The 26,928-nt window shown below is 36.7% G+C and overlaps 1 protein-coding gene across 1 annotated transcript in view; it reads right to left on the bottom strand.

The window, feature by feature from the left end:
- DMD (dystrophin) overlaps positions 1-26,928 on the bottom strand; it is a 4,487,195-nt gene that overhangs the window by 1,140,968 nt on the left and 3,319,299 nt on the right. Inside the window, exon 54 of the mRNA XM_053707599.1 lies at positions 24,520-24,674. Within this exon, the coding sequence (XP_053563574.1) occupies positions 24,520-24,674 (155 nt within the window). The remainder of the gene's footprint in view (positions 1-24,519; positions 24,675-26,928) is intronic.

Below are 26,928 nucleotides of genomic sequence, written 5' to 3'. Positions count from 1 at the left end.
AATTAGGAGGCAGTGAGCCGGTCCGCTGCCCTCCATTAATTGCGCAACATGGATCTGGAGCTGCGCCACCCACTGGTGACTCTTCGGGCCCTGATACAAGCTCCAATGGAGGCGGTTCTCAAAACCGCCTCCATGATGAGCTTGGTCACTTCAGCCAATCACAGCTTCAGCAGCACTGCGGGGAGGTGTGCCTGCTGGGCTGCTGATTGGCAGGTGTGGGCCATGTGACCATTTTGACATGTCACATTGAGCGCGCTGACAGATCTACTGGCGGGAAGACTCAGTGTCAGTAGTGGAGGGAGCTGCTGAGAGAGTCTTGTGCGTGCGTGCCGCCGACCACTGCTGCCTAGTGCCTACTGCCCCAGTTGTTGTGTGGCTGTCTGGTGGACTAGTGTGGACCAGGACTAGTCACGGAGGAGTTGCTGCCAGTGCCTGCCCACTGCCTGGAGGAGACTGAAGTCAGACTCAGGAGGAGCCGGAGCGGAGGACTGCCTAATAGTGCCAGACCCAGTGCCATTGACTCACTGACTACCCTGGACCTGGAAAACACCGGTAACTGTAAGTACTAGTAGTGATCGAGAGTAAATGCCCTGGGGGGCAGCCTGGCCAGAGTGAGGTGTGTGGCTACTAGTGTAGAATTCATACATGCTGGAGATACACAATGTGTTGGCAGGGCACCAACAACACTGCAACGTTGAGTTCCATCAGGTATACTTTTATATTGGCCATGCTGTGTGTGTGCTCACTACTCAGGGCAGGTCCGGTGCAACTGCAAATGCTGTCTGCCACACTCTGCATCCATTAACTCCTGCAGTAGTACGAGGAGCCCAATTAGTATACAGCTACAGACAGCGTGTCAGTGACAGAATGATTTGTGAGTAATTTACTTACAATAGTCAGCTAATCATTTTTTTTCTAACAACTTAGTAAATCACTCACAAATCATCCTGTCACTGACACGCTGTCTGTAGCTGTATACTAATTGGGCTCCTTGTACTACTGCAGGGGTTAATGGATGCAGAGTGTGGCAGACAGCAGGTGTTTAGACTAAGAGAACATAATCATCTTAATGTAATATTTTGAAAGATCACCTGATCTCCCCCACAGCAGTCATCAGTGAGTGCACGGAATCTTTTTACACTGGTGCTGCTGCAGGAAACATGGGTGGAGCTCAGCTTAGACAAGAGGTAACGCTGGAGTTAGCTGTGAGTGAGTATCAGTAACTCATATATTGTTGTCAGGGCTATAGAGGTCTGAAGCTTCCCACAGTACCTGGTCTGCTCTTTATAGTCTCCCCTCCTCCCTGCTCTCATTTCCCCCATTCCTTCTCAGGGCTGTGTTGTATCTGTCTTCCTGCTGGTAGATATGGCTGCTGTGCAGAGCATGTTTACTGAAGGAAAGTCACATGGAAAAGGGTTTCTGAGGGTAGGGGGTTGGGGATTCCTATTTAAAAATAGATATTTTCTTTACTGAGTCAGCAGCTGCTTGTATTATAGTAATCCTTTAAGACAACTCCAATGCTTCTGTCTAAAAATATGAGGTTGGCTATATGTGTATGTTTTCCCACAGTACTTGTGTTTTTTTTATATAAAGTGACATATTGAGATGTATGGGAGTTGAGAGAATCAGTGTATCTGTGTTTTGTATCTGTATGAGAGTGTGTGTGTGCATCTGTATGAGAGTGTGTGTGCGCATCTGTATGAGAGTTTTTGTGTATCTGTATGAGAGTGTGTGTGCATCTGTATGTATGAGTGTTTGTGTGCATCTGTATGAGTGTTTGTGTGCATCTGTATGAGTGTTTGTGTGCATCTGTATGAGAGTGTGTGTGCATCTGTATGAGAGTGTGTGTGCATCTGTATGAGATTGTGTGTGCATCTGTATGAGTGTGTGTGCATCTGTATGAGTGTGTGTGTGCATCTGTATGAGAGTGTGTGTGCATCTGTATGAGAGTGTGTGTGCATCTGTATGAGTGTGTGTGTGCATCTGTATGAGTGTTTGTGTGCATCTGTATGAGTGTTTGTGTGCATCTGTATGAGAGTGTGTGTGCATCTGTATGAGAGTGTGTGTGCATCTGTATGAGAGTGTGTGTGCATCTGTATGAGTGTGTGTGTGCATCTGTATGAGTGTGTGTGTGCATCTGTATGAGTGTGTGTGTGTGCATCTGTATATATGAGAGTGTGTGTACATCTGTATGAGAATGTGTGTACATCTGTATGAGAGTGTGTGTGCATCTGTATGAGAGTGTGTGTGCATCTGTATGAGAGTGTGTGTGCATCTGTATGAGTGTGTGTGTGCATCTGTATGAGTGTGTGTGTGTGCATCTGTATGAGTGTGTGTGTGTGCATCTGTATGAGTGTGTGTGCATCTGTATATATGAGAGTGTGTGTACATCTGTATGAGAGTGTGTGTACATCTGTATGAGAGTGTGTGTGCATCTGTATGAGTGTGTGTGTGTGCGCGCGCATCTGTATGAGTGTGTGTGTGCATCTATATGTATGAGTGTGTGTGTGCATCTGTATATATGAGTGTGTGTACATCTGTATGAGAATGTGTGTACATCTGTATGAGAGTGTGTGTGCATCTGTATGAGAGTGTGTGTGCATCTGTATGAGTGTGTGTGCATCTGTATATATGAGAGTGTGTGTACATCTGTATGAGAGTGTGTACATCTGTATGAGTGTGTGTGTGCGCATCTGTATGAGTGTGTGTGTGCGCATCTGTATGAGTGTGTGTGTGCATCTGTATGAGTGTGTGTGTGCATCTGTATGAGTGTGTGTGTGCATCTGTATGAGTGTGTGTGTGCATCTGTATGAGTGTGTGTACATCTGTATGAGAATGTGTGTACATCTGTATGAGAGTGTGTGTGCATCTGTATGAGTGTGTGTGCATCTGTATGAGTGTGTGTGCATCTGTATATATGAGAGTGTGTGTACATCTGTATGAGTGTGTGTACATCTGTATGAGTGTGTGTGCATCTGTATATATGAGAGTGTGTGTACATCTGTATGAGAATGTGTGTACATCTGTATGAGTGTGTGTGTGCATCTATATGTATGAGAATGTGTGTGCATCTGTATATATGAGAGTGTGTGTGCATCTGTATGAGTGTGTGTGTGCACATCTGTATGAGTGTGTGTGTGCATCTATATGTATGAGTGTGTGTGTGCATCTATATGTATGAGAGTGTGTGTACATCTGGATGACAGTGTGTGACTGTGTACATCTATATGAGTGTGTGTGCATCTGTATGAGTGTGTGTGTGTGCATCTGTATGAGTGTGTTTGTGCATCTGTATGTATGAGAGTGTGTGTGCATCTGTATGAGAGTGTGTGTGCATCTGTATGAGAGTGTGTGTGCATCTGTATGAGAGTGTGTGCATCTGTATGAGTGTGTGTGCAACTGTATGAGAGTGTGTGTATGCATCTGTATGAGTGTGTGTGTGCATCTGTATGAGTGTGTGTGCATCTGTATGAGTGTGTGTGCATCTGTATGAGTGTGTATGAGAGTGTGTGTGCATCTGTATGAGAGTGTGTGCGCATCTGCATGAGAGTGTGTGCGCATCTGCATGAGTGTGTCTGTGTGCATCTGTATGAGTGTGTCTGTGTGCATCTGTATGAGTGTGTGTGCATTTGTATGAGTGTGTGTGCATCTGTATGAGTGTGGGTGTGTGTGCATCTGTATGAGTGTGTGTGCCACTGTATGAGAGTGTGTGCGTATCTGCATGAGAGTGTGTGCGCATCTGGTTTCTCCTTTTACAAATAAGGCAAGTTGGAGTTTGACTACTGGAGAATAGCTGCAGTTAAAAGGATGTTAATTTGTTTTAAAACATTAAAGGAACACAACATTTTTCTTTTATGTTTCAGATAGAACATACAATATTAAAGACTTTTACATTTTACTTATGTTATCCAATTTGCTTTTTTCTTTTAGTATCATTTGAAAAGCATACCTAGGTAGGCTAAAGATCAGTAATGCACTACTGGGAGCAGCTGGTGAGTGGTGGTTGCACATATATGCCTCTTGTCATTGGCTCATTTAATGTGTTCAGTTAGCTCCCAGTTGTGCATTGCTGCATATCCTTCAACAAAGGATAACAAGAGAATGAAGCAAATGTACTAATAGCCTCACTAGCCTCTGACCTCACCGCACGTCACTGGTCTAAATACATGTACCCACCAAACAGCCAGTGATTAACTTACATGTACATTGATGGTGGGCCATGGGTAAATGTTATTTCTGTCTAAGGGCTAAGGGTGTCCTGGCTAACTGTTTTGGTTTTAAACTTTTCAGAGTGGGGGAAAAAAAGCAGAAAATGTTATGGAAATATATCTATAGCATGTTTTTTCAAATTTTTCATATAGATAATTGTAAGAGCAGTGAAAATTAACTTCCACATTAAGAGCTATATTACGAGAGGAGGAAAAATGTAGAATATGGCAACCTTGTTAACATATTCCCCATAGACTTCAATGGAGTGAGAAAACTGCAAAACAAACCCCAAAAAGCTAACACCTATATTTGAGCTCTAACCTGACCATGTTTACTCAAGAGATCTAAACCAGACTTCAAATATGAATATTTAACATTCCAATGCTATTCACAAAGAAGAGTATATTCTATTTATTCTTAAATATATATATATATATATATATATATATATATATATATATATATATATATATATATATAAATGTTTTTTTTGTAAAATATATATCTATACCTATATATATATATGATTATATATAGGTATAGGTATATACAGATATATAGATATAGGAATATCTATTTAATAATACTTAGAACATATTCCCCTATGTGCAGAACATCTGAACGTGAAATATTTACAGTAAATACAAATACATAGATACATATTTAGACATGTGTATGTATGTATCTCTATTTTAAAGCCCTTTGAATGCCTTTTTTTCTAACACCTGAGACCTCATATTTTTAAACCCTTATAACCTTTTTAATACATATTTTAAAATATATTTTTTTATCAGACAGTGTTATTATGTGTGTAACTGTACTTTTAAATTTATTTTTGATGTTTTTTGTGCCAATTTTTTGTCTCGCGTAACAGAGCTCTGAAGTCTCGTTAACCTGACACATGTTAAATTCAATAGCACGTTTACTTTCAACTTATAATATGTGCACTATTTACACCACGCACAAAAAGACATCAATGGCTTCATGTAAAAAAATATATACAAAGTGCAAAACTTTCATGGTGCAAAATTTAGTTCAGAACCTTGAACAGCTCTTTGGTGCAATAGTAAAATATCTTGCAGTGTACATGATACATTACTTAAAGGGACAGTATACTATAAAATTGTATTTCCCTTAATGTGTTTCCTATTACTTTTTTTACCAGCTGCAGAGTATAAAATGTATGAGATTTGCTTTTTTAAAGCTTATTTGTGTATATGAATTAGTTAATTTTGTGTTTTGAAACCACAACCTAATAAAATGGGTTGAGCTTATAGGTATAATCAGATCTCATTACTTTATCACATTGTGTACATATACCTGCTTCTTTATCTTATATCTGTCCATAAACCAATCACCAATACTTGGAGAGAACAATGGAAAATTAACATTTTATTACCTTATCTCTTCTATACCCCACTGGGAGTGTAATTTATTCTACTGGCTGTGTTAACACAGCTTGGCCTCGAGGCCAAAAACTTTCAGGATGGGTGGGGATACCACAGGCTAAATAAACTATTTCAAATGCCAATATAAGGGTAATGGAAATACTTGTAAACATTTTAATACACTCAGCACTTAAAGTGGATCATTGGGAACAAATTAAAAGGGAGACATTTTTTAAATAAACTGTCCCTTTAACTCTGACTTGCTACTTCTGCATCGTCAGTGTCTAGTGCGATGTCTTACTATTATCTTATTATTTTAATTAGGGTAGGGTCTGTTTTTATTTATTATCTATTGACTTGCATTTAGTACTGTGTTATGCTAAATCTTAAATAAATCTTAAATAACTCCTTGTGCATGAACACAATGTTATCTATATGGCCCACATGAACTAGCAGTCTCCTGTTGTAAAAAACAAATAAAAAAGCATGTGATAAGAGGCTGTCTGTAATGGCTTAGAAACAGACAAAAATGTAGAGGTTTAAATGTTATAAATTATATTAATGTATCAATGTTGGTTGTGTAAAGCTGGGGAATGGGTAGTAAAGGCATTATCTATCTTTTTAAACAATAACAATTTTAGTGTAGACTGTCCCTTTACGTGCTCAATACATATGTAAGCTCCTGAGTCTATTTCAGTATGCTCTCATGAAAAGTAGTTACATTTCATCAAAGCATGTAAAGAGAAAGAGGTAAGTTTGAGAAGAGGAGTAGATTGGATGTTTTTTTAATGTGTTTTTATTGATACTGATGGCATTTTACATTTTGTCTTGTTTGTAGAGCTGGCTATGTGTACAAAATGTCACCCTGCGAGGTCAGCTGTGGCAGGTGAGTCTCACAGTCTTATGATGCTTTCATGACAGCAAGCATTAGCTATTGCCTGATTTTCTTCATGCATTGATAAGCTCATATTTTAGTGAACAGTGCATGTAAAAGCTGAAATGAAATACTATTAAAATGCATCAGTGATTTCCTATAATGTAATCTATGTTTATTTCTGTGACATTCAAGGGAAAAAAAAACCTGAGAAAAACAACTATTTATTTTCAGGTGAAAATATAGATTAATAAATTATTCAAGTAGCTCTGCATAAATGTATTAGTTATAAAACAAAAATTCAACATTGTTTTAATGACTCTTAACCCAATATAAAAGACAGACAACGTATGAGCTTATAAGATGCACTGTGCTTGTTTTTTTAACTGAATTAATGAACACATTTTTTTTTTCATTATCAATAAAGCTACAAAATGTATAGATTAATCAAATATCCCCATTAAAGATGGCATGTGATAAATTCTGCTCTGAGAGCTTTAATGTTTGACAAATTCCTATCATTTTTTTCCATAAACCAGCTGTGACTGTCTGTTCACAGGAGGTCTACTTTATGTAAAAACCTGAATTATAAACAACCAGCACTTTTGTCGGTTCAAGGCCTACATCCTTGATTGCATTTGACACAATAATCATCGTCATATCTTAAGACTGAAATCAGCTTGACAGAACTAAACTCAGGTCTGCTTCTTCCAATTACCTGAAAATTGCAGCCCAGCTTATCTCACAGGAAATAAGTTTGCATTTACAATTCCACTGAGGTGCAAAAGCGATGCAGTAGATGTAGCAATTTAACTTGCTAACTTATACAATAACTATTTTCTTTTAAACTCCCTCATCTCGAGCGAATGTCTTTTGACAGAGTAGAAAATCCTCCAGCAGCATTCTGCCCGGCCTTTCAAAGGATTACGTAGATGGTGCGAGAAACAATATTAAACTCTGATTTTGAGAGATAGCTGAAATAACATTTAGGAATCCAGACCACGTAGGATTGTCTTTGCTGCTCACTTTATGAGCTGATCATTTTTAACACAAAGCATGACCAAAACTGTTATTTCTACTTCAGGAATTCCATCATATGTTAGACTCTGTGCTGCTTGCAGTCATATAAACCTGTTTCTATGAAGAAAAAAAATGACTGCTGTAGCATGGTCCCCTCGGCTGTGAATGTTGCTAGCCTCACCTCAGGCTTATTAATGAAGCATTCTTTGTAAGTAACGGCAAATCAATACTCTTAGAAAATTTACATACTTTCATTTTTTTGCTTTAAAATTCTCTTTAGAAATGAAAATATAATGCTGATTTTATTTATTTCAAAGATAATTCATTCACCTCAGTAATAAAAGGAAACAAGGAAAATTCCCTCAGTGCAACACATAAAAAAAGAAAGTTTGTGTTTTTGAAAATTAGTTAACAGGGCATGAAACAAAAAAAAATAACTAAAAACAAAATACTCTTTTCCATCTGAAAGAGGATATTTCAGAATGTCCTCTGCGTGTTGTTTATTTAATAGATGATTTCCCTTTTTAAGGTTTCCCTATTAGCCAATGAGCATTAGAGTCCTTGGACCCAGTTATACACATGCACTTCCTATAAGTTCCACATTAAATTAAAACAGCTTTTATTTAACATTTTTCATGCAAACATTATTTGAATATTAAGCTGCTGCTCTTTTTGTGCATGAGCAATATGTCCTTTTTAGGTAAGATATGACATTAGATCTGATACACACTTGACAACTGTTCTGATTTTCCTGAAACAATCCTACCTTTTTGCCTCTCTTCTATGTAGTCTGTCTCATATCGCAAAAAATATACCCTGAGGTGGGAAAAGCTTTGATGTCTGATGGTGGCAATCATGAAGTTTTTGTTTGCATATTTTGGCATCTGATCCTACTGCATTTTACAGGAAAACCGCAGAATAATAATATATAACATATCACATTTTTTAACTGGCATGTGTGTATCTCCTACAGTTTACAGATAAGATCAAATATACACAAATGCTACATATTGTATTATTTGCTGTTGGTGGGCATCATCAATAGTCGCATAACCTGCTTATTTTACTGGTCTGCCGCTAATTGTTTCTGAATTTATTTTGCAAATGTTAGTAACTATAACTAAGAATTCCTATAACTTTCCAGTGAGACAAAAATATTTATTTCATACATTATTCTAGAGAGTTGGTTAACTAAATTATGAGGTCAATTTCAAAATCTTAGCAAACTTGCTCCATTGTATAACCCTGAGAACAGGGGAGATTTTATAACTAGGTCATTTTTAAAGTCTTTTCTATATTAATATTTTTATAATGGTTCCTTTAAAAAGACAGGAAAGTCAAAATTAATCATGCATGATTCAAGATCGAGCATGTCATTTTAAGACACTTTTAAATCCACTTCTGTTTACAAATGTACTTTTTTCTTTTAGTATTCTTTGTTGAAAAAGAATATGCAGATATCGTACATTACTGATATCTAGCTGGTGATTGATGTATAGGTGAGAGGAGTGCATTGCTGCTTTGTGATTAAACACAAGCAACAAGCAACAGTGCGATAACAAAAGCTATAAAATATTAGAGAATGTTCTTTTTTGCAGTTTATATTCATTTAACCTCTTGAATGCAAAAGAGAGCTAAAGCCCACTGTGTGGATCGGTTTCACTGCAAAACAGTTAAAGCTAGAACATAATACTTTCTTTAATTTGAGCATAGGCAATGCATAGGCAATTTGCTCTAAATGACAAGGATGAGACTCCAGCACATTTTTCACGAATCAGTAACAACCCAACACCTGGCTCTAATGACATATTCTAATATTACGATTTAAAATAATCATAATAATAAAACAAATATATGAAGTCTATAACTAATGTCTATGTTTGACATAGAAATTGTGTCTAAAGACCACTGGTGACCTAATATTTTAATTGTGTTTAAATATATGGAAACTAGAAACTTTGAAGGGTCACCAATATTCACCTTAGTCTACTTTAATTTTTCCTGCTCTCATACTTTGTATTTTTACTGCTCGTAAAAGCAAATGCACCTTGAAGAGGAAAATGAGTGAAGTTAATGTATTGGTTAATGGTACTCCTACAGATCTTTCCTAATTCCTTCATCTTCCATACGATCTGCATTGTTATACTGCAGTACAAAAATAGGAGGTTGATAGGAAAAAGAATAATGGAGAATGGATAATTAAAGTGAAATAAGGAAAGGCAAGGTGAATGAAAAATGTGCATGTCATTTTTATCTTTAATTAAAAAAGCTAGATAAATTGAGCTAGACTGTCAGTGGGGTGAAAATCCTTGCATGTTATTACTTTGTGCAAGATTATACTTCTATATAAAAGAGCACACAAGGAAGAGTAGGGGGTCACTGTTCATCTTAGACCGTGACATTAAAAACAGATTTATGCTAAGGTGCTGAAATGGAAATGAAAAACGTAAAAAAATAAATAAATAAAATGCACAGAAGTATAAAGGATAATCACTAAAGATTCAGGATTCTTACATTAAATAAAGCAAGAAAATGTACTATGGAACTTATTTATATAAAGTAGAGAAAAACATGATGCTGTGCATTTTGTGTGAATACAAACCTTATATAATTAGAATAAAATGTAATTTATTTGTCAGTGAGAGCTGCGGTGCTTTATGTAGCAATATACAGTATTCAGACTTATCTGACAGCTAAGGAGAAAAAACGATCAAAGCCTTTTTATGATGATGATGATGATTATTATTGTTGTTGTTATTGTTTCAACATTTTTTAACCCCTTTAGGACGGATTCATTCATCCAAGTTCTGATTGTAAACAAAAAATGAAAAATAAAGCACATGATCATCACTGTGATAATGTGCTTTAAAAATGGCATTGGTTGGCTCCTAGGGAAATGCCTGCACAGTGGGATCAAGTGCCATTTGTTTTCAGAATGGAGCAGGACCCTGCTAAAGTTAGGACGTTCCATGCTATCCTAAAGGATCTTGAAAATGTTAGTTTTGCATAAAGAACAATTAAATGTTTTAAAGGCTGTCTGTCTACCTATTTTTATAGTTTAAAAGGGACATTGAACCCACATTTTTTCTTTCGTGATTCAGATAGAGCATGCAATTTTAGGCAACTTTTGAATTTACTCCTATTATCAAAATGTCTTCATTCTCTTAGTATCTTTATTTGAAAAGCAAGAATGTAAGTTTTGATGCCGGCCCATTTTTGGTGAACAACCTGGGTTGTTCTTGCCAATTGGTGGATAAATTCACCCACCAATAAACAAGTGCTTTCCAGTGTACTGAACCAAAAATTGTCTGGCTCCTTAGCTTAAATGCCTTCTTTTCAAATAAAGATAGCAAGAGAACAAAGAAAAATTGATAATAGGAGTAAATTAGAAAGTTGCTTAAAATTGCATGCTCTATCTGAATCATGAAAGAAAAAAAATTTGGTTCAGTGTCCCTTTAAGTTTCATGTAATGCTCCATTAAAGATATCAAAAATTTTGAATTGTAAAAACAAATGTATCATCATAAAGCAGAGAATCTGAAGTAAATCAGTTAAGTGGTCTTTGAGAAATTCAGGTCAGACATGCAGCATGTTTATGGTTATTTTTTTTTAACGTCACATTTTTTTTAAATTTTTAAATGGATACATTAAACAGTTAAATAAGTTTAGCTAAAGGTTCGTATGGAGATGAGGTCTGTGTCCTTTTTTTACAATGAAGTGAAGCCCAGTGGTATTTCTGAAAGGTATATTTTTTCATATTTGGGGGGAAAATCAAACATTTTCCCCTTTTTCTTCCTTTATATAATATCTCAAGGAAATATTCATTATTTAAATTATTCACAGTTTTTGGACTTAACACGATTGACCCTGCAATAAGCTTTTCTTTCTGCTCCCCTAAAAGTACAATTTTTTACATTTTAGAGAGATTGCACTATTTTTGTATACTAATGAAGAAAAGTTAGAAATATCACATCTAACTTATGTTTTAGTGTAAGTAAAATTCTAAAATAATTTGTATGGACAGGTCAGGTATTAACATTTTCTAGCAGCCTCTATAATGGATGGAAATCTGTGATAATGGAACATAAATATGAAAATTAGATATGTGCATGGCAAAAATATTCGGTTCGGATCGATTCGGAATTTTTCGAATTTCAGTTCGGATCGATTCAAATTCGGAAAATTTTGAATCGATTCGGTTCGGATTTGTTTCGGATTCATTCGGATTCGAAGAAATTCGGCTGGATTTGGAAATTCGGAATTTCGGTAAGTGTTAGGTGGGATTAGACTAGTATTATGTACTGTATATTAGTTGTAACCCATAGCAGAGTGATATAACCTAATATACTGTACAATACTAGTGTAATCCATGGCCATCCGAATTTACCGAATAAATCCGAACTAATTCGGATTTATTCGGTAAATTCGGCAGTATTTTAATTCGGAAATTCGGTTCGATCCGAATCTCCGAATCGATCCGAAACTAATTGCACATATCTAATGAAAATGAAAAATAATTTCACAAAATCAATGGCACCATTAAAGGGACATAATACTCATATGCTAAATCACTTGAAACTGATGCAGTATAACTGTAAAAAGCTGACAGGAAAATATCCCCTGAGCATCTCTATGTAAAAAAGGAAGATATTTTACTTCACAATCTCCTCAGCTCAGCAGAGTAAGTTCTGTGTAAAAAGTTATATTCAGCTGTTCCCAGCTGCAGGTAAAAAAAAAAAAAAATCAAGACATGAACAGCAGCCAATCAGCATCAGCAGTGCTGAGGTCATGAACTCTTTTACTGTGATCTCATGAGATTTCACTCAACTCTCATGAGATTTCATAGTAAGCTGAATAGGGAAATAATAAGAGAGTGCACGAGGCTCATCCCCTAAGATGTCCCAGGACAGACATACTAAAATGCTGCTTAGAAATCCTTTACAATGGGAGGTGGCTACTGAGGAACTTTTGAGGTAAAATATCTTTCTTTTTTACATAGAGATGTTCAGGAGATATTTTCTAGTCCGCTTTTTACAGCTATACTGCATCACTTTCAAGTGTTTAAGCATTTGGGTATTATGGCCCTTTAAGGCAATTTCCCAATAATTACTATATTGTTGCATTATATCCTCAAGTTGCAGTATAGTATAAAATGATTCTAAAAGGATTTGTATTGGGAGTGGTGCTCTGCATCAATGTATCATTACAAAAAACACCTCTAGTGATGCAATATGAGCACTCTATGGGCTCCATGTACTAAAAGGTAAGCTGCTTAGTACATTGAGCTTTATGCCGAGACTCGGTGGCTGATAAAAGTTAAAACATAACCTTAATAAACAAATTAAAATATGGGAAAAATTATATAAACCAGGAGAAACATGCTTGTGATATAATATTCCTATGTTATCTGAAGAACAAATTAATTACGCATTATGTTATTATAATTATGTCAATCCTCATAGGAATAAGTCTGCTATACAGCAACACTGCATGGGATTAGCAGCATAACAACACTAAAATAGTACTGGAAACATAGTGGTACTATTACTTTGATTAATTTGGCTGTTAATAAAGGTTATGTTTTAACTTCTACCAGTCACGGAAAGTCTGGGCATAGAGTGCTAATTATTATTATTATTATCATTTATTTGTATAGTGCCACAAAAAAATTGTAGTTCTGGGTACAGGGATAGGGATGACAAGGATTTGTTATAAGATACAAAAACATAACAGACTAAACAAATATAGTACAAAAGGAAGAGGGCCCCGCTCCGAAGAGCTTACAGCCTACATGTTGAGGGTGCAGAGACATAAGGTTAAGGTTAGCTTGTCACGTTGTAATTGCAGCAGTGAGTCAAAGCAGTCCAAGAATTATTTTGGTTAGAATGAATAACAGAAGAGAGATGGTGAGACTCTTTGAATAGTGTGTTTTCATGGATCACCTTATGGAGTGGGGTAGAGAGTTTCAGAGGACAGGAGTAGCGTGTTATAAGTCTTGGAGGTGGGAGTGGTTTGTAGCGATAATATGATTGGAGAGACATAGGTCAGAAGTTGGTCGAAGAGGACAGGTCGGGGAATATTTGGCGATAAGAGGGGAAATATAGTTAGCTGTTTAGTGCTTTGTAAATTAGGTTTAATCCTTTAAATTGTATTCTGGAGTGTATAGAGAGCCAGTGTAGAGACTGGCAGAGCAGGGCAGCTGATGTAGATCAGTGACTTAGGTGGATGAGTCTAGCTGATGCATTCATATTAGATTGGAGGTGGGAGAGGTGGTGATTCAGAAGTCCATTTAAAAATAGATTGCAATAGTCAATGCATAACAAAATGAGGGAATTAATTAGTATTTTTTTTTAGTAAGGAAAGGATGAATCCTGGGAATGTTGTGTAGGTGTGCATGGCATGATTGGGTAAGAACTTGTATATTTGGGGTGAATGTGAGTTCTGAGTCAAGTGTGATCCCAAGAAAGTGAACCTGGGGTGAGGTATTGAGAATAGATTCTTAAACTGTCAGAGAAATGTAAGGTGTTGGATGTCTCGAAGAGGGAGGAATAAGAAGCAGTTCAGTTTTGTAGAGACTGAGTTGCAGGTAGTGTGAAATATCCTAGAGGAAATTGCAGAGAGACAGTTAGTAATCTGGTTAAGTAAAGAGGGAGAGTTATCAGGAGAATAGATTTGGGTATCATCAGCATAAAAGTGGTGCTGGAACCCAAAGGAAGATATAAGTTTTCCAACTGAGGTTGTACAGAGAGAGAAAATCAAAAGACCCAAAACAGAGCCTTGCGGTACTTCAACTGAGAAAGGCAAAGGATCAGAGGATATGCTGTTAAAGAAAACTGAAAACAAGCGGTTTGAGATATATGAGGCAAATCAGGAGAGGGCTGTGTCTCGGATGCCAAATAAATGTAGGATTTGCAGCAGGAGAGGATGGTCAACTGTGTCAAAAGCAGCTGAAAGGTCCAGAAAAATTACAATGGAGTAGTGTCCCTTTGCTTTAGCTGATAACATATCATGTGTTACTTTACTGAGAGCGGTATATTTTGAGTGTTCAGGGTAGAAACCAGATTGTAGGGGATAAAGCAAGGAGTTAGTTGAGAGAAATTGAGTTAGGTGATTATAGACATGCCATTCCAATAATTTGGAATCAAAGAAAAGTAAGGAGACCGGACGATAGTTAGAAAGTATGGAAGGGTCAGGGGCTTTTTAGGATTGGTGTGATTGATGCATGTTTAAATATATCAGGAAATGTGCCAGCGGTGATAGACTGGTCAAAGAGATGAGTTAGAGCAGGGGTTAGTGAAGCAGAGATAGAGGGAAGACATCATGAAGGAATAGGAAGGGCAGGTTGTGAGATGAGCCAAAGATAGGAGTACAGATACTTTTTCCTCTGTTACAGGATGAAAGTAGCAGAGAGTTTTGTTAATAGATGGGGTCGGTAGGAGGGCTGGGTTTAAGGGGCGTGAGGGGTAGATGTCTTTTCTAATTGTGTTAATTTTATTTTTGAAGTGATCAGCAATAATCTGAGAAGTGAGTTTGGTAGTGGGTGGAGGTGCAGACGGACATATAAGGGAGTTGAAGGTTAAGAATAGCCTTCTGGGGTTGGATGCATGAGTTAACACAAGGGAAGAGAAATAGACTTGTTTGGCCAGGCTGAGGGCAGAATTGTATGACTTAAGGATGAAGATCTGGGCAATAGAGGAATGAATTTTGGCGAGTAGAGGATTTAGTTGAGCAGAAAAGTCTGTGAGATCCAAGTCATTCAATTTATGGGTAATAACAGTCACATGGTTCTAATTAACATAGGTCATCAATTAGAGTAGGATGAAAACAATGCCTAAACAAACAATGCAGATGGCAATTTTCTTATAACAAGTGTAATACAGAGGCAGGAATGTTATTAAGGTATTAAAATAATATACCATAAATGTAAGATTTGCAGAAAAAAGAGCAATGGCAGTTATATTGTGTGTGGCAGGGAGACAGAAAGAGTTACATTTCATATTGCATCCCTAGCTTGGAGGTATTTTCCAATTGTTTTGAAAATGAAATTTTTTTAAATCAGTGTTTCAGCAAACAAGTAGTTGGTGATGTAATATGTCACATAAAATAAAATGCCACTAGTTAGTTGTAGATTATGTAATTTGTGATATCTGCATTAATGACAAGATGCTAATAATTATATCATGTGTGATTTCACAAACATCTCTAAGGTGAAAAATAAAGTTTAAAATAAGAATTTATGTTGAAAGAAAAGAAGAAGGCGCCACAATAGTGCACAATCAGTGGTATTGAAGTATCACACGCACAAGACAAGCACTACTTACTAGATATAAGGCACTTGAGAAGTGCCACAGATGCAGTTTGGATTCTTATAGCTGCCCAGCAAGCTATCCTCTCGTTGTTTCTGCAAAGCCTGCAGTTCTGAATCCAAAGTCAGGATGTAAAGATGGTAACCAGGTATAGTCTTTCACTATTACCCACATTTTCAATTTGCAGCTGTTCCAAGAGAACTGGATACAAAAAAAGTTTGTTAAAAACAACTCCAGTTTATTAAAAACAAAGTAACACAAAATAAACTGGAGTTGTTTTTAACAACTCTGTCATCACAAACTTTTTTTGTATCCGGTTCTCTTGGAACAGCTGCAAATTGAAAATTTGGGTAATAGTGAAAGACTATACCTGGTTACCATCTTTACATCCTGACTTTGGATTCAGAACTACAGGCTTTGCTGAAACAGCGAGAGGATAGCTTGCTGGGCAGTTATAAGAGTCCAAACTGCATATGTGGCACTTCTCAAGTGCCTTATATCTAGTAAGTAGTACTCGTCTTGTGCGTGTGATACTTCAATACCACTGATTGTGCACTATTGTGGCGCCTTCTTCTTTTCTTTCTACATATCTTCAGATTATCGCTTATTTGCCTGCTGGCTTTGGAAGAAGTACATCAGCCGCTTGTTCTCATAAGATTAGAGATCTTCCTTCAAACCTACATCCTTTTCCTTGCGGTTCTTATCAGGGCTTTCTATCACTATGTCTGTAGTGATCACGTTTGTTTACATTTATTTGTTATATGATGTTTATCAACACTATGTGCTGATTGGCACAATTTTAGGTAACTTGATTTGTATTAATTTTGTGAAATCAGTTGTCACTACCACTCAATAGAGAAGGTATTATGCTATACAAGCACTAGCAACATTGTTATATATTTATTACATCCAATACACCGTTTATTGTTGCAATACTATCATATATTAATCCTTTGCACGATATATATTTATATATTATTAGGCACCTTTAACATTCATATTTTTCACATTTTAAAATAAGAATTTCCTGACTTTTGAATGTATGATGAAAAATTATCACCAAGATTACAAGTTTTGCACTATACGGGGTGCGTAAATAACGCAAAAAAAATTGCGTTTTTGCATTTTCCATAGTGCTGCCATTACAAGTTACTGAAAAATCTTCTCTTGTTGTGTGGTATAGTGCGTTAAGCTCCATACATCACAAAACCTAAGGCCTGACTTAACGTGCTCATGCACGCTTTTCCCACATAGACATCATTGGAGAGAAAAAACTAACACCTGTGATCGCGGAATAGCGATCGCTGTAACGCAACCCCATTGATATCTATGGGGAAATGAAAATGATGTTAAAAGCTAACACCCTAACATAAACCCCTACTCTAAATACCCCTAATACGCAGACCCCTGACATCATCGACACTAAATAAAGTGATAAGCCCCTCAACCGTCGCCCCTGAGATTGCCGACACTAAATAAACCTATTAACCCCTAAACCGCCAGCCCCCACATTGCTACTACTATAATAATAAACTTATTAACCCCTAAACCGCCAGCCCCCACATTGCTACTACTATAATAAACTTATCAACCCCTAAACCACCATCCCCGACATCGCAACTACTAAACTAAACCTATTAACTCCTATACCGCTGGCCACCCACATCGCAACACACTAAATTAAACTATTAACCCCTAAACCTAATACCCCCCTAATTAAAACTATCTTTAAATAAATAAAAACTTACCTGTGAAATAAAAAAAGCTAAGTTTAAACTATAAAGTAACCTAACATTACTATTTTAAAACAAGAAAATTAAAGAAAAATAAAAAAAATCTAAATTACAAATTAAAAGAATCCTAACACTATGAAAAAAATACAAAAAAATACATTACAAAAAAATAAAATCTCTAAAATTACAAAAAGTAATAAACAAAATTATCCAAAATAATAAAAATTACACCTAATCTAATACGCCTATAAAAACAAAAAAGTCCCCCAAAATAAAAACACCCCCTAACCTAACAATAAACTACAAATGGCCCGTAAAAAGGCCTTTTGTAGGGCATTGCCTTAAAATAAACAGCTCTTTTACCTAAAAATTACCCCTGAAAAGTCCCCCTAGCAGTAACCCCTCACCCAACCAACCCCCCAAAATAAAAAAAAGTGAAGTCTAAAAAAAAAACTAAACTATGGGCATCCAGCTCTTTTACTGCATATCCCTAATCTAAAAAAAAAAAAAAAAACCCTAACACTAACACCAGGAAATCTACTCACGGTTCCTGAAATCCAGACATCCATCTTCATCCAGGCGGCGAGAAGTCTTCATCCAGGCAGCGACATCTTCATCCATCATGGGGGCATATTCTATCTTCATCCCAGTGGCGCGGAGCTGTGGAGGAGTGGAGCTCTGAAGGCATGGAGCATCATCATTCAAATCAGCCAATAGGATTTCAGTAGCTCTCATCCTATTGGCTGATTTGAAAATGTCAGCCAATAGGAATGCAAGGTACCCAATTTTTTAATGGGTACCTTGCATTCAAGGTTCAGTGTACAGCGGTGATCGTATGAAGAGGATCCTCCACGCTGGATGTCCACGCCACTGGCAATGATGCTCTGTGCCTCCACAGCAACCGGGATGAAGATAGGAGATGCCCCCGCGAAGGATGAAGATGTCGCTGCCTGGATGAAGACTTCTCGCCGACTGGATGAAGATGGATGTCCGGACTTCGAGTTAGTTTTTTTTTTGGTTTATTTTTTTCTTTTAGATTAGGGATGGGCAGTAAAAGGGCTGGATGCCTTTTTAAAGGTAATGCCCATACAAATGCCCCTTTAGGGGCAATGGGTAGCTTAGGTTTTTTTAGACTTAGGTTTTTTTATTTTGGGGGGTTTTTACTGTTAGGGGGACTTTGTAATTTTTAGGTAAAGAACTGTTTAACTTAGAGAAATGTCCTACAAAAGACCCTTTTAAGGGCTATTGGTAGTTTATTGTTAGGTTAGGTGGGTCTTTTTATTTTGGGTTTTTGTTTTTATAGAGTTATTAGATTAGGTGTAATTTTTATTATTTTGGATAATTTTGTTTATTATTTTTTGCAATCAGATTTTTTTTATTTTTCGTAATTTAAGAATTTTTATTTTTTTCTAATGTAATTTTTTCGTAGTGTAAGGATGTTTTTAATTTGTATTTTTTTTTTCCGTTAATGTTATTGTTTTAAAATAGTAATGTTAGGTTACTTAATAGTTTTAACTTAGCTTTTTTTATTTCACAGGTAAGTTTTTATTTATTTAGTTTAATAGCTGTGAGGTGGGGGGGGCCAGCAGTTTAGGAGTTAATTGGTTTAGTTTAGTAGTTGCGATGTGGGGGGCCGGCGGTTTAGCGGTTAATAGGTTTATTAGTAGCAGCGATGTGGGGGCAGCAGTTTAGGGATTGATAGGTTTATTTAGTGTTGACTATGTGGGTGGGCAGCAGATTAGGGGTTAATAAATTTAATAAAGTATTTGCAATGTGGGAGAGTGGTGGTTTCAGGGTGCTTTCTATCTATCTATCTATCTATCTATCTATCTATCTATCTATCTATCTATCTATCTATCAGGTACTTATAGAGCGCAAACTAATCACCCATGAGGGTCTCAAGGCATTAGGGAAGTGGATAGGAGGAGAGGGGAGGGATGGGCATTCAGTCAAAGAGCCAGGTTTTGAGGTCCTTTCTGAACTTTGTAAGGGAGGTGGATTGTCTGAGGTGCAGCGGGAGGGTGTTCCATGTCTTTGCTGCCATGTGGGAGAAGGATCTTCCACCTGCTGTGGATTTGCTGATGCAGGGGAAGATTGAGAGTGCTTGGTCGGCTGATCAGAGTTGTCTGGCGGGGTGTAGAAATTTAAACGGTGGTTGATGTATTCGGGTCCGATGTTGTGTAGGGCCTTGAACGCATGGGTAAGGAGCATGAAGGTGATTCTCTTGTTAATGGGGAGCCAGAGAAGTTTCCTTAGGTGTTCGGTGATGTGGCATTGGCGAGAGATGTTGAGGATGAATCTGGCTGAGGCGTTCTGGATACGTTGGAGTCTCTTTTGGAGTTTGATGGTGGAGCCGGTATAGAGTGCATTGCCGTAGTCCAACTGGCTGCTGTCGAGGGCGTGGATGACTATTTTCTTGGTTTTGGTAGGGATCCACTTGAAGATTTTTTGTAGCAGGTGGAGAATGTGGAAGCATGTTGAGGTGATGGCACTGATTTGTCGGTTCATGGAGAGTGAAGAGTCCAGGATGAAGCCTAGATTTTGTGCGTGGTTGGTTGGGGTTGGAGGGTGACCGAGGGCTGTGGGCCACCATGCAGGGTTAATAGGTAGTTTATGGGTAGTAGTGTACTATGTAACATTTTAGTTATGAGTTTTGTGAAACATTTTTGTTTCGTAAAATCCAAAACTACTGGTCTCAGATTGCAGCATGGATCAGGGCGGTATAGGCTATAATGCAAGCATTTTAGTCGAACCGCACAACCTGTAATATGGCACTATGGAAATCCAACACTCATTTTTTGAGTGCGGACTGGATCGTTGAGTTACAGGTTAAAATACTTGCGGTATAGCTATACCGCCGCAACTTGTAATACTGGAGACCTGCCATTCCATACACAATGGCTAATTTTTCTGCGGTATAGCCGTACCGCGCCATACCGCAAATTTTTTAATCTAGGTATAGGACATTAGATGTTAGCTTATTAATAAAGGATAATTTCTTATGCACATCAATTTCATGCTATTCCAGACTATGGGTTCCATGTTCTAAGCAGCTAACTCTGCTTTGGAGCCTTTGCAGTGAAGACTCACTCATACGCACTTGCTTACCGCAAGTTAAGAAGCAGTGGTCATACAACACGTTCAGGTGATTTACAGGTTGCACAAGAAGAGGGCATCATTGCACAAGGCAATCTGCAAAGATGGACAGACAGGTTCCTAAATTGGGAACTTTTTCCATCTATCACTTTGTATGGGGACCTATATGTATATAATGCATGGTTACGTTAGGTAAAAGATCATTAAAATGAAATTCTGCCAAGAAATGTATGATTGTTTACAGCTGTTGCTGCTTAAAATATACTAACACTCACTAGCTGATACACTCAATGAGAATAAAATGTTTATTTTCAGCATAGGATATCCAATTAAAAATATAAAATGACTGCAATACATACTGCAATAACTATCATTTAGATCAGTGTTTCTCAACCGCAGTCCTCAAGTACCCACAACAGGCCTGGTTTTCATTATAGCAGAACTAGAGCACAGGTGAAGTAATCAGCCGAACAGTAACCATGGTTACTAACCTGCTCTCACCCATCAGCTGATTATTTCACCTGTGCTCTAGTTCAGCTATAATTAAAACCAGGACTGTTGTGGGTACTTGAGGACCATGGTTGAGAAACACTGGTTTAGATTAAACATAAATAGAATATCTGTTTAAGAGACTTACTAAAAGGGAAACTTTATTGTAACCCTGTTAGTGTGTTTTTATTGACATACCAGTATAGTGTTAATTGTATGGGTAATTTATTTTTATCTTTATTTATTTATTTGAAACAGCTGTTTTTGCTCATTGAAACCCCAACCCATTGTTCTCAAAAACATGACCTTCCAAATGTGCTTCTAGGAAAAGAAGATCTGTAAATCTTATCTTTCTTAGCTTATACAAAAAGCCAATTTTAACACAAATAATGCTATGCAGCTGTAGCAAGTCTAGCAAGTAAGGACGAGCAGATAATACAAATTCATTCACTCCAAATGGGATGCACTTTCTTTATCTGTCCCAGCCACACTGGTAGGTTGATTTTGGTTGCTACCTCTAATTTAAAAAGCTTTTCTATAGAGAATACGTCAGTATTCATTTTTTCAACAGGTAAAATTAGCAATTTATAATGAAAAAAGAAAGGTAAAAGAGACATTGGTAACAAATTTATTACACACCACCAGCTAAATAGATTATGGGGAACACATTAAAAGGGAGAGCATAATATTATACAACATCCCTTTAAGATACAGTATTTAGAGTGTACAGATAAATTATTAAAGATAATTTACTAGTCTAGAGAATAGACTCATAGAATAGAGTATAATAAAATCATCTCTCGCTAAAGAGAAAACTCCAACTATAGGGAACATAAGTGATGGTCTTTTTGTCTCACATGAGATAATGATTGGCACGTATTGTAGTCTATGTCTGAGACATTATATATGGGATGTGATGATCAAAAACTATATCAAATGAGTAATATAAGAATAGATGCTGAGTATATAGGGACATTATGTAATTCCCATCATCCCAGGAAAATTGACAAAAAGGGTATTTTATTATTTTTTTGTTTGTTCCATTTTTTTTTTTATTTTTTTTTTAAATACAATGTTCCCATGTTGTGCAAACACACCGTCTCTCACATGACTCATGCTGGCTTGTCCCTGTCCACTAACAAAAGTTGTAAATTGGCCCTGTTAGCTATTTACTTAGCATATTCAGTTGCACACAACCATACACATAGGGGCATATTTATATAGCTCCGTATGGAGCTTGATGCCCCTTGTTTCCGGTGAGCCTGAAGGCTGGCCGGAAACAGAAGTTATGAAGCAGCGGTCTAAAGACCACTGTTCCATAACTTGTCCGCCTGCTCTGAGGTGGCGGACAGAAATCAACCGGATCGAATACGACCGGGTTGATTGACACCCCCTGCTAGTGGCTAGCGGAGAATCTGCAGGGGCCGGCATTACACCAGCAGTTCACAAGAACTACTGGTGCAATGATAAATGCCGATCGCGTATGCTGTCAACATTTATAGATATGCAGCGGACATGATACGCTACTTCGTATCATGTCCGCTCACACATTGATAAATATACCCCTTAGTAATATTTTATTTCAACAACTTTCACTTCATCTTTATTCATGCAAACATGAACATTTATTTCCATAATTCAGATAGAGCATACAATTTTAAACAAATTGACTACTATTATCAAATTTGCTTCATCCTCTTGGTATCTTTTGATGAGGGAGGAGAAAGGCACTACTAGGAGCTAGTTAAAGTAAACACCAAAAATTTTATTTTTAAAAAGATAGATAATCCCTTTATTTACCATTCCCTAGTTTTCATAACCAACACGGTTATAGAAATATACTTTTTAATTCTGTGATTACCTTGTATCTAAGCTTCTGCAGACTGCTTCCTTATCTCAGATCTTTTAACAGACTTGCATTTTAGGCAATTAGTGCTGAGCACAATGTTATTTATATGAAACACATGAACCAGCACCCTCTAGCTGTGAAAAACAGTTAAATGCATGAAATCAGCCTTCAAGGGCTTAGAAATGATAAGCCTACCTAGGTTTAGCTTTCAACTAAAAATTCCAAGAGAACAAAGCAAAATTTGATGATAAATGTAATTTGGAAAGTTGTTTAAAATTGCATGCCATATCTGAATCGTAAAAGTTTAATTTTGACTTTACTATCCCTTTAAACACACCTGGCGAACCAATGACAAGATGCATGGAGATAGATAGATAGATAAAGGGTATATATATTTATTTATATATACACAGTATATATATATATATATATATATATATATATATATATATATATATATATAGTGAACCAATGACAAGAGGCATGCATATTGATAGATAGATGGTATATATATATATATATATATATATATATATATATATATATACTGTATATGATAGAGAAAGAGAGAAAGAAAGAATAATAGAAAGAGAAAGGGAGATAGAGATATATAGAGAGTAGAAGTGATATTAAATAGGAGAAAAGGACAAGAGATAGAGTAACAAAGAGACAGACAAATTGGCAGAAAGGGACAAGAGAGAGAAAGGAGAAGAGAGTGTAAGAAATGAGGGAGACTAGGATGTTAAGGAAAGAATAGAAGAAAGGAAAATTATAAACAGAGAGGAGAATGTAAAAAAGAGCGAGGAAGCATGAGGACAAGAGCTCTATGAAGAAATAGAGAGAGAGGAGAGATGGAATGATAGATAAAGAAGGGTAAGAAAATAAAGAAAAAAAGATGAATGAGAAAAAAGAGAAAAAGGGAAAAGATAGATAGAGAAAAAAAGAATAGAGACTGAAATAAAGATTAATGAGAAAGAGAGAGGATAGAGAGACCGTAGAATAGAGAGACTGGGGGAGAGCATCAGAGCAGAAGAGAGGGAGAGAGTAAGAGAGAAACAAAGTGAAAGCAGAAATAAATGAATAATTTAATTGTTTGGCTTAAACAAGCTGAAAACAATTTCTCTATCCCTATAATACAAATGCTGCTATACAAACTATACAAACATAAAGGGTAGCCCAGTATTAATTCCCAGCTACCTCTGCTGGAAGACAATTCCATTTACAAGTTACTCATTTTCCTTTGTGAGTTTATCGGGGTGAGCCCGGCACAACCTTCTCCTCACTAATTTGTATACGTATTCTAAACACATTTTGATAAAACAGCTTGTTATAGAAGACAAAGCAAATGTCTATTCCAATGAAAAACTATACAGTATTAATATGGTGTGACAGAACAGTTCAAAACAATCATGTTTGCTTTTTTGCAAATAAAAGCAAATTTCAGATCATCTGTTTTTTTAATTAATTCCCTGTGCATGGCAAGAGGTCAAAGCAAGCTGTCAATATGAATCAAACATATAAATGAATCAATGGAGCATAAAGATAGATCTTCATACCTCTTATTTATTCTTGTCCAGGAAGTATTAATATTATCTCTCATCATTTCCACTTTTCTGGTGTCATCTGCCGAATAGTCACGAAGGAGCTTAAGGGCCAAGTCATTTGCCACATCCACATTTATCTGCCACTGACGTAATTCCTTGGAAAATTGCTGGCGGAAAAAAGTAATTGTTCTACAGTTACTAAATATTATCAAGAAGGTGAAAAAGGTGACTGGAAAAATAAATGCCTTCTAGAATTTTATTTAATATATTTAACTTAAAAAAGGCAATGGTAAAGAAGGTGGTCATTTAAAGGTTTGATTACAGTGGGGGGTTCCTATTTTATATGTAAAGGTCCCTGGGTGTATAATGAACTTAATGTGTCATGCAATATTTTGTGCTGTAACTTACATTTGTAATAAAGATTTCACTGTGATAAACATTACATCTTTAAAGGGACAATGAACACTAATGTTTGTTTAAAAAATGGACTTTGTCCCACACTTCCTAAAGAGGCAAAATAGCAATATCTGTAACCTAGATTTACAAAATGCTGAATATTACCTTAACCAGCTATTGAATTTGGAGAATTTGTAGGTTGCAGAATTTGTTTTTTTTGGCCTCTCGAAGAAGCTAGGGACAATCACAATTTTACAGAAAAGAAGAGGTGTTTAATGTTGATATAAGAAAAAGCTATTTCCATTTATAACTACTGTTATGAGTTTTGGATTTTGTTTATACTCTTTATTCTATGTAGGATTCAATTACTAGTCAATGATTTGATTAATCTGTGTGGATGTCCATATATAAATATTTGTGTATACAGGAAGTACTAAAAATAAATACTTTCACAGATACATCAAACATAAAATGCTGTAAAAGCAGATCGCTATTGATAATGGTTTAATCAGATTGTAAAAGACACACGTGCAGTGTTCATGTATAGTACACACTTGATTTTTCTTCTCTCCATAAAACAGTAGTAAATTTTTCATGTAATTAGTGCCATCTGCTGGAAGGCCGGCACAATTACATATGTGTACAAACATTTAAAGCTAGAAAATACACAAAGATTCAGTACAATTACTTAAACTTCTTTGACAAATTCAATAGTAAAAAAGAACAAAAACTAAAACACAAAGTAGGAGCGATACCACAAGAAAAAAAAAGATAAAGATCAATATCTAGTTGTTAAAGCTACTAGTCTTCTAAGAAAAAAAATCCTAAGTAGGAGTAAACAGCAATAGAAACAATAAATAGCGCTCAAACAACATTGTTCAATAAAAATACAATACATTTATTAAAACATGAATGGTCAGATAACAAGTTTAGTGCTATTGGATTTTTTCTCTCTTGTGTTAACTGCACTAAAAGTACAAATTTAACATGGGCTGGTTAGCGTACGTATTACAAGTTGAAAGTAAAAAGTAAGCACATGAGCGAAAACCGATGTTTGGATATTGTGACCGCATTGACTTTGACCCCCCCATAGACTTATCAGTCATACTCGAATTCGTCACGCATTAGATCAACTGCACTAAATCCGAAGGTAGTTGTGCATATTTTGCATTCTAACGGCTAGATTTAGAGTTTGGCGTTAGCCGTCAAAACCAGCGTTAGAGGCTCCTAACGCTGGTTTTGGGCTACCGCTGGTATTTGGAGTCAGTCAGGAAAGGGTCTAACGCTCACTTTGCAGCCGCGACTTTTCCATACCGCAGATCCCCTTACGTCAATTGCGTATCCTATCTTTTCAATGGGATCTTTCGAACGCTGGTATTTAGAGTCGTGGCTGAAGTGAGCGTTAGAAATCTAACGACAAAACTCCAGCCGCAGAAAAAAGTCAGGAGTTAAGAGCTTTCTGGGCTAACGCCGGTTCATAAAGCTCTTAACTACTGTGCTCTAAAGTACACTAACACCCATAAACTACCTATGTACCCATAAACCGAGGCCCCCCCACATCGCCGCCACTCTATTAAAAATTTTTAACCCCTAATCTGCCGACCGCACATCGCCGCCACCTACGTTATCCCTATGTACCCCTAATCTGCTGCCCCTAATACCGCCGACACCTACATAATATTTATTAACCCCTAATCTGCCGCCCCCGCTATCGCTGACACCTGCATATTTTTTTTAACCCCTAATCTGCCGCTCCGTACACCGCCGCAACCTACATTATACCTATGTACCCCTAATCTGCTGCCCCTAACACAGCCGACCCCTATATTATATTTATTAACCCCTAATCTGCCGCCCCCAACGTCGCCTCCACCTACCTACAATAATTAACCCCTAATCTGCCGACCGGACCACACCGCTACTATAATAAATGTATTAACCCCTAAAGCTAAGTCTAACCCTAACACTAACACCCCCCTAACTTAAATATAATTTAAATCTAATGAAATAAATTAACTCTTATTA

This window comes from Bombina bombina, chromosome 3 (genome assembly GCF_027579735.1).
Source record: "Bombina bombina isolate aBomBom1 chromosome 3, aBomBom1.pri, whole genome shotgun sequence".
In the NCBI taxonomy this organism is placed as follows: Eukaryota; Metazoa; Chordata; class Amphibia; order Anura; family Bombinatoridae; genus Bombina; species Bombina bombina.
Note: the sequence above shows the minus strand (reverse complement) of the source record. Positions and strands in the feature narration are given on the sequence as shown.